The sequence below is a fragment of the Camarhynchus parvulus genome, chromosome 9 (assembly GCF_901933205.1).
Source record: "Camarhynchus parvulus chromosome 9, STF_HiC, whole genome shotgun sequence".
Lineage (NCBI taxonomy): Eukaryota > Metazoa > Chordata > Aves > Passeriformes > Thraupidae > Camarhynchus > Camarhynchus parvulus.
In genome coordinates this window covers 12375174-12384703 of record NC_044579.1, presented here as the reverse complement: position 1 = coordinate 12384703, position 9530 = coordinate 12375174, and the positions used below count along the sequence as shown (strand labels likewise).

At 38.4% G+C, this 9530-nt stretch overlaps 1 protein-coding gene across 11 annotated transcripts in view; it reads right to left on the bottom strand.

Moving 5' to 3' along the window:
* Nucleotides 1-2164: 2164 nt before the first annotated feature.
* The window catches only part of DLG1 (discs large MAGUK scaffold protein 1), a 149073-nt gene continuing 141707 nt past the window's right edge, over nt 2165-9530 (bottom strand). For all 11 annotated transcript variants that reach the window (XM_030954518.1, XM_030954520.1, XM_030954522.1 and 8 more), the window contains 4 exons: nt 9283-9455; nt 5809-5918; nt 5351-5442; nt 2165-3888 (listed from right to left, as the gene is read on the bottom strand). In XM_030954518.1, coding sequence (XP_030810378.1) covers nt 3782-3888; nt 5351-5442; nt 5809-5918; nt 9283-9455 — 482 coding nt within the window. In that variant the 3' untranslated portion in view covers nt 2165-3781. The remainder of the gene's footprint in view (nt 3889-5350; nt 5443-5808; nt 5919-9282; nt 9456-9530) is intronic.

The following is a 9530-nucleotide window of genomic DNA, read 5'->3' as shown; positions in this document are numbered from 1 at the left end:
AAGGCCCAGGAAGGATTCTCTCTCAGAAAATCAAAACTGCTGACAGTAGATCTGTTAAAAGCTGCTGTGAATTTTAGTGTAACCTTCACAGAGCAACCCTCATTTGTGCTGCCCTTTTATTAATTTTTTATTATTCAATGAACTGCAGCTGCATGTAACACTTTGTTTAGATAAAAGCTGCTCAGAAACAGAAGGGCTGTGTGGTGTGAGTCCTCACACCCAGGGAGGGCATGAGCCACTCAGCTCTGTGCATCCCCCCCAGCCTGTATGGCTGGGAGTGTGGCAGGATCCTCCAGCACTCATCACCTACCTGACTGCAGGTGGGCAGGATGCTAGCTCTAACTCTCACTAGCACCTGTAAGACAACAGCTGAGTCAATTAATTGCTATTTCAAGTTTAGAATTTAAAAAGAGTATAAAATGATCCCTCCAGACTTTCTTCCCAAACAAAACCTTACGGCTGAACTCTGATTCTTGGCTCCTTAGACAATCTGGAATTAATCGTCCCTTTGTTGTCTTAAGTGTTAAAGAATAACCCAATACCACTGGAGTATTTCCAAATGTTCTCAAGGACCCATTGCTCAGATCCTTCCTGTGCCCTTCCTACTGGCCAGATTAACATCTGAAGCCCTCTCTCCCTGATGTTTGCAGTAGGGCTTACATTTATATACAGATGACAAGACCGACAGTCCTAGTATCAGTTGCTTAAGACTGCAAGGGCAGGATTAGTAAAACATGAGTCTGGTCCCAGGGCTCTCCTGTGGATCCTCTATGGGAATGGTTCAGAAGGCAGAGGAGCAGCCTTTTTACACAGGAGATCTGTTCTAAACACAGTCCCCTCAACCACACGAGCACAGTTTGCCAGAATTTAGATAATTTTCCTATTTCATTCTTAACTCTGAGTATCTGTGCTTTAAGGAGATATTAAATTTCTTAACCTAGTTTTCAGCACAATTCAGCAAAAAATAATATAACTTACAATAATAATAGAGGGTAACAAATACTTCATCAAGCATGTGTCTGTATAGCAATTACAAATAGTTGGGTTATCAGGCAAGAAGAAAGCCCACTATGCCTTCACTGGGCCAGCAAGAGTGGTAATACATCAGTGTAATGCCACCTGGATTTCCTAATTACTCTAGTTGTTAAATTAGAAGCCTTTAGCAAAATACACGTATTGCAAAACATAACTCTAAAATACAGAAAAGTGCACCGAAGAATCAAAAGATATATTAGCACCTGATGCTGGAAAAATGAGACCCAGAGAAAATCTTAGTACAAAACCCTACCAATTACACAAGATAGGACAACAAGGAGTACCAGGGCTCTCAGAATCAACTTTTCTGCCAGTGTTCAAAGGTAACATTGGAAACAAACAAAACTAAAAATGCAAAGCAAATACTCCAGAGTCCTGTGGGATTTCTTGATCCAAGACTTGTTTTCACTCCCTCATGACAACTGTGCAAGGTAACTGCTGTGGACTTCAGTCAGAGTGGAGTGTTTGGTGACACCTGGCTACTATAGGACAAGTGCCTGGGGGCAAAGCTACTCAGACACTTCAACATATGAAACAGCAATTCCTCACAGACCTCCTCAGCTAAACAGGCTCTTTCTGATGGGTTAAAAAAAGAGGTGAAAAGAAGGGTACACAATACAGAGATCTCAGATGTATTTGCAGACTTGATAAAGATTCATATCCTTCTGGGACTTTTTTAGATTAACTCTTTTAAGATGTCTCAGAAGACACCTCAAACAATCAGTCACTTTCAAAGAAGGAGACAACAGTACACTTCTAGTTGCCTTAAAAATTTATGACATTATTTATCAAAAGCTGCATCATTAATCCAGTACACCACGCACTTTCATGGGCAGGAATTCACAGAAAGGCAGCACACCTGATTTCCCAGATCTTGAAAACCAGAAACTCTGCTGGGGCATGCACCAGCAGCTTTAACTATCCTGTAAGCTGCACTAGCATCCCATGTAACATCAGCAATAATTGCGTCATAAGTTTAAATCTGATTTTAATGCAGTAACTTCAGTAGCCCCGGTGTGGCCACCAATGTTTCTCTAACACCTGATTTTTGTTTACAGTCTTGGTCAATTATTCTAAAGTGCTACAACGCTTGTATTTATCATAATTAAAAACACACTTGACAAATATATTGTACAATAAAGTTTATTAGCTGTTCTCCTCTTTCTAACAAATGGAATGGATAGTGTTGATAATTCTTTACAAACCAAGGCTGATTTGGTTGTGTGACTGCCCCATGACTGCCATAAGTACATCCCTCTAAAAAACAATCAGTTGCAAACAAGCAATGGCAGGTACCAAATAATACGGGAATTCAAGAATTTCATTATTGAAGGTTTTGGTACAACGTATTCATAACATTCAGCACAGAAGTTTGTGCATTGCAAATGGAAGATCTTGTGCCTGTGCAATCCGAGACGAACACGTACAGAAAAAAAATATATTGTTGGCTCTGAATTCTCCCTTTGGTTAAGACATGCATATTACAAAGGGGACGGGGAAGACAAACACCCGGAATTGCGTAGAAAAGAGGAGAACTTGCATGTATTTTTTTCTTGTACTAATATTCCCTGGACTTCATGCCCAGCCATCACAGCCCATTTGATTTTTCCGTGATTAAGGAAGGTAAATTCTAATTTGGTTTTTTATTTTTATTCAAAACAAAAAGCTAGGAGTAGGTGGTAAAAGAAAAATATATATTTTATATATATATATTTATACGTGTGCGCAACTATGTAAAGAAAATAATTCCCATAGTTACAGAGTTTAGTTAAAGAAAGTTTAATATATATATATTTATTATAACAAAATAGGCAGTTATTGTGGGTAAAATAGTCATTAAAATCTGACCCCTAAGAACACACACATTTTTAGGCTATGAATCATTCTCTCATTGCCCTAATGACCATCTCTGCAGCTGTTTTCTGAATTACTGCCAATGCAAATTTGGCATTCCTCTGAAAAATACAAGGTTTCCTAGCACCTAAACATATTTTTAGGCTCAAAAAGTGGGATGACCATTATCTATAAAGAATTTCTGCAACACACTATAAATAGTGTTTCATGAGGAAGATTAAAAACATTACACATCTTTGTCCCTAGCAATTTTATTGGCAAAAAATGAAAAAATAGATTATAAGAATATACGTATGAAATTATGAAAATGAATATCCCTTTAGGAGTAGTAATGGGACTTAATGAAAATGCTAACTCAAAATTTAAAAGTTTCTTTCTAACTGCCTGGAAAGAAAAAAAGATACCGTGACAATAGGATTGAACTCAGAAAATAAAACCTGAAATTGATTGCCCTGACCAAACCATGCTATTAAAGTTAAGCGTGCAAAGTTACTCATAATTTACAACTTCCTTGAATACTTTTCTTTCAATTGTTATGAAATTTTAAAAGAATGTCTATAAAGCTTTTTTGAAAAATCTTTGAAAGTTACTTTCCCTTAAACATTAAGGAATTTTACCCAGCAATTCCCTCCCACCCCCACCCTAAACTAATAGCTGGTCAGGCCATTCCACTGTCATGTTCGAAAAATGGCAAACCAACAACACACAATAATACAAATTATTTAAACTAAGAGAGACACCAAATGTAAAGCATTATGGGAACTGCAGAATGTGATGGTTAGGGTATGAACCACGCTGGAAAGAACTAGAGGCAGGCTCCACTGGAAGGGCTTAAGAGTCGTCAGATGTAGTAGGTGATGTCAGTTAGAAAATGAAAAATAAAAATCTGTTTTCATAATTTTTCCTTTGCTGGAACCCAGATGTAAGGACCAGACTGTTCCTCTATGATCTGTTTCACTTGGTTGTAGATTTCTTCCAGAGTGTCTCCCTGGACAATAGCTGCAAAACATAATGTGGCAATCAGCAATCGTCCCTCCTCGTTCCGTGCAGGAGCCAGGCTGCTGCTTGCCCTCAGAGGGGCAGGAGGATTTCTGACTGCTGCAGGAACAGACACCCTTGGACACTCCTGGTTTCAGTGCTGGACTGAAGCACAGAGTGCTACTGCAGGACACACAAAGCACTTCCTTGGGGACAGGGAACTTCCACTGTCCTACCAAGTATATACATACAACTGAGGGGTTTTTTAACCTTTTCCTAGCTACATGTTCCAATTTGTCTGAGTCAATTCACATCCCCCAGTATTATTTTTGGCCCAACTTTCATTTGTGTTTCTAACACAAAGCAAGACAGTGCAGGGCTGTGTCCTCACAGGCTGGTGAACTCCTCAGCTCTATCCTGAAGCCGCACAGCAAGGCAGGCTGACCTCGAGATGTCTACCCAGCTCTACCTTTGCTTTTGGCTAAAAAAAGGAGGAACTCATGGAGTTTGTTGTCCAGACAAGAGATTCCTGTTTTATAGACAAGATGCTTCCTTATACAGTTTTAAGTGCAATCTATACTCATTTCCTATAGAGTTGGTTGATGTATTTTTGCCAAGGCTAGAAATTAACTAGAAATGAGCCAATATGGATGTGTTCTGACATATCAGAATAAAATATGGTCTAGTTAAAATGAAGATAAAGTTTGAGCTGTTCTTACCAACACTTCAGCCTGGAAGAGCAATCACTGTGAGATAGCAACTTATTTTTAATTAGTGTCACAATCTCAGCGTCAATAATCCAAGAAGTAAAGTTTAGCATGAAAGACAGTTTTGGAGGCAGGTCAGACTCACTCTTCTGTGCATTAATAGAGTAGTGCTGCTTCTGAGCTTTGCTTTCATGTAAATTAGATCCCTTTTAATCCTACCATTCCATTCTTGTCTCTTAAAAACCTTCTCCTCATCTGCAGCTCAGTGCTGTACTGCCTGTGGGAGGAGGCTGCTCCATTGTTATAGGCCAAGTATAATGTTCACAACACAACAGTGCACGAGAAAGAATTAGAAATGTCTTTGCAAGGCAAATAGGCCATAAGCTTCAGCATCTTCTCTCCAGCTAAGTTCAACCACACCTCTTCCAAACCTCAGTAACCTCAAAGCTGAAGTAGGATGTGCTTTTCATGTACTGCAGTGTAAAGTTTAAGTCTGTGGAAACAGAACCTGCTGATGAAGTTGGAAAATGGCAGAAAGTCCTAAGAGTTTTCAAAACCTAAATTAAGCTCCCAGTAAATTTTTGTTTATTTTTATATTAAATTAACTGATCAAAGTGAAATCAATGTAGAGATACTAAGATGGCTCTATACCTCCAAGTAATCACAGATCATCTGAAAAACAAAGCTCACTACCTCAGTGGTTAGGCAAGTACTACTTTTACAGCAAGCCATAAAATTTCAGCTCTGGAAAGTGAGCAGTGACAAGCAGAACACACCTGTGAAGTGTTCAGTAAATTCTTGCTCCAGTTTCGTGGCTCTCTCAAATGTCTTCTTGGCTTGCTCTTCCGTTAAGCGTTTATTCATTTCCCTGAAAGTGCAAATATTATAGCTCTTTTAAACCAATACAAAATACTTGGAGTCTTTAAGGTTTTAAACTGTTGTTTGAATATTAATCCTAATAAAAGGATTAAACCCCAAAGACTCCAAGCAAAGACTGTAGTGGAAATGAGCTGTTCTGGCATTATGTTGCACGGAATTTAACACAATGACATTTGTTTTCAAGCACTTTAGTTTGGATAAGAAGCCCCATCTTAAAGTCCCTAAAAATTAAACTCAGGGAGTTAAATATTATTTAAAACACAAACATTACAATTGTCTGCATATAACTTGCAGTTGGCTTTTCAAATACAACAGTCTCAAACAATTTAGCCTGAGGTACTTTACTTTTACTCACATGATATTTTCCACTGTTTTGGGCTTAATAAAAATGGAGATTGGGTACAGCTGGGCAATCTGCAACCTTTTGATCGCATTACCAGAAACATCAAGAATGCAATGTTTACCCTAAAAAGTGAGAAAGGAAAATGGCACTAAGCAAAGTTTAAGTTACAAGTAGCATAGCATAATAATTTAGAAGAGAAAACATGTCTCCACTGAAACCAAGAAAATGAGAGTATTTGCATCAACGATACTGTGATTTCACCATTTGGCACAAGGTCCCCCAATCTCCTCTGCTGGATCCCACATCATTTGAGATGTTCCTGACCCTTCTTCCTTCATTCCTTTCTTCATCACAGCTTGCAGCCCAATCAGCAATGCAGAACTGTACAGTGGAACAGCTAGACTTCAACCACACCACCAACATTTTTTATTTTTCTTTGTTTTGGTACTAATTTGAGGATGCTTTAGGGAGGTGGCCATGTCACAAATGTGATTTAGAGAAGAGCCAGATGACTTAACTGGCATACCTGAGGGAGTGCCCACCCCTGCTGGCAGGGAAATCTGCCACCATATTCAGGTGGAACTGCAGAAAAGCCCTCTCCTCGCCCAGGTACCAGCCAGTAAAAATACCACATTGGAGATGGTGAACGCAATTTATTTGTGTTGATTTATCATTCGTCTCTTGAGAAACAAATATAACTTGACCATTCCTTGGGCAGCTGGAAGACAGCGTGGTAAAGCTGCCTTCCTCCCCCTCTCTATTCTCCCACTAAAAAGAATTTTCCAGCTTCATCTCAAAGGCTCCTCCTGTTCTCAGCTCCTTTCATCTAAGATATGCTCATTTCCACTTCACACATTTTTATCTCTTTCCTTTCTGAGTAGCATAGGATTAATTTTGCAGACTGTCATTTTAGAAAGGTACAGGGGAAGAGGAACAGAAAACCACTCCTGGGTGACTACATTAAAGAAAAACTTTTTCTTTATCAGGACACCAATGTGCATTGCAGAAATCTGTGAGCCAGGATAAAAATCCACAAGTACCATATAACCAAAGGTTACTCATATCATACAACACTATTCCTGAACTCCTGGGAGATCATTACTGGAAGAATGTCTGAAATTACTGACATGCTTCTGCTTCCTGGCAGAAGAAATAACTAGGATCATTTACATTTGGTCTCTTTTCCAACAAAATCAGAATTTTACTTCAGGAATTTTTGAAGAGAAGTGTTCTTCCCACATGAACAATATGTATGTCTCTTTGCTTTCAGCTGATGGTAGCTGTTTTTCAGATCCAGTCCATGGGTCTGGATGCCAACTGGTAACATTTAAAAAGGTGTCTGTATGTCCTAGCAGAGTATTTTACATGTGCTAATCTGTCCACATCTTTAAATGTGGCACATGCTCCAAGAACTGAGAATTAAGAGCATTATTTGAAAAAGAAAAAAGGACCAAGTAAAACACTATTTGCTGTGTTTGGCCCAACAATTTAACCCAGGAGCTAAAGGGTGGAGGGCTAGAGAGCCAGCACAGTACCTGTACTGGACCTTATGGGGTATAACCATGACAGTTTATTCCAAATCAACAATGAATGTGCATTAACTGTGGCCTCGAGACACAGAGATTTGCAAACTGCTGATGATTCCTAAGGAAAGAGGATATGAAAATTCTTTTCAAGTGAAGATTTGAAAGACAAGGAAAAGAAACACAAGTACATTGTGCTACAAGCATGTTTTCATCCAGGGAAGCTACTTTGCTCTTTGCACAGTGCATCTAGATTAATATTTCATATATTTTAGTTCCTCAGTTGCACTGCATCTGATTGAGAAGCACCACATAGCAGCCAGTTCTATAACTGAACAAAAAGAAACATCAGAAAGCATCTTTAGCTGTGTCCATTGTGGGTAAGGAAATGAGAGAGACAGGGATCAGCTGGAAGCATGGGCAAATGAACACAACTGAAGGCTATTTTAGGAATACTGTTTCTGGTTCTTTTGGGGTAATAGCAGTCACTTCTGTTCTGTCATCTCCTAAACTGACTGCAGATAACTTGGAAATGATCTTTTGTATCCCAGCAATAAAACCCACTGAAAAGACTCATCTTTTCAGCAAGATGGAAAAGAATACAAGGATGGGAATAGTTTCAGATCAACCAGATTGCAGCCCTGTCATGATTTTGAAGTTACAGTTCTGAAGGATAGGCCATTGTTTCCAGAAAAACAATGTCAGTTGCAACTAAGAAATTGCTGCATCTACCCAAAGTCCCATGGTGCCTGTGCAAGAGATTTGACTGCATGGAGACATCTGCTAATACTTTGTTCTTCGTGTCCATTTATGAAAGATTCATAGCAATTTTGTACCTTACTAATCCCAACAGATGGACAGAAGAACAGAGTCAATTTCAGGTCCAGAATGGAACTGAAGGATTGTATTTGTGCTACCAAGTAAAGCGACTGCCAACAGATTTATAATGTCTAAGCTATTCAATAATTTCATCATTTAACTACAAATGATTGTTTCACAGCTTTGTTCAGCTTCCAATACAAAATACTGTTCATTTACTTGAACAATTCTGTAATTAATATTATTTTCTTTCCTTTTCTCACTATCCCATGGGGCCAGGTTCCATTCTATATGGTGACAAAGACAGGAGAAAAACATCATTTGCCCCACAGAATCTTACCGTGTTTCCCTGGTTTTGCGTCCAGTAAATTCAGTTGCCAGAAATAGCAATACTCACCCGTTTGGTCAAAATGGACTACAGAGTCAGCAGCAGAACATCAACTCAACATGGAACATTTGCAAAAAAATTTTCACCACATGATTTTCTTTAAGACAAGCACCTTATTCTCAGAAATACACTTCCCTTTTCCCACTTTTTTTTTTTCAGACAGATCAAGTCAAATTCAGTAATACTTTAGAAATAATTAGAATTTGCAATAAATAGTTCATTCAAATCACTTTGGGATAGAAACAGTAAGGTTAATATTCAAAATATATGGGTATAGAAAAAAATACTTATAAAATTGAATTCTTTACATTTACTCTCTTCTATTTATTAGCTAAAACCAGGAGGAGCCCAAAGAATAACATTTATGTAAGTTTTCTTTTGCATGGGTCTATGTCAACAGGATCCTCATATTAATTAACTGCACCAGCACTACTCTTCATTAGTTAATGATCTGTGTATGTGAGCTAGGCTAATTAGCCTATAATTGAAGTTATTTCTTCTGTATTCTCTTTAAATGAGAGGGTTTACAACATTATGGTTGCTTTTTTTCCACAATTTAATCATGATGCTTTCATTATTCCGAAGCTTCATTATTTCCCTACATGCATCTGAGACAATACACTTTGTTTCTAGCCTTATACAAATTCCTTTAAAAGTCAGAATGTTCCTAATGGCTTCTTGCCATTCTTTTCTTTCTCCCTGTCAGCACAGGCACATAATCAGCTCAGCAAATGAAAGTAAGTGGCACTGATTTACCTTCTCTGCTACTTCTCGCACTGACTGGACACTCGTTCCATAAAGGTGATTATTGTACTGGCCAGCTTCAATGAATTTATGATCCTGAATATCCTTCTCCATTTGCTCTCGAGAAGTGACAAAATGGTAATCACGTCCATCCACCTCATAATCTCGTTTTGGTCTAGTAGTATCTTTAAACATAAACCAGTAGTTTTTAAAGCAAAACAAAAAGCAGTGACTTTTTTCCTTACAATATCCAAAAAAGC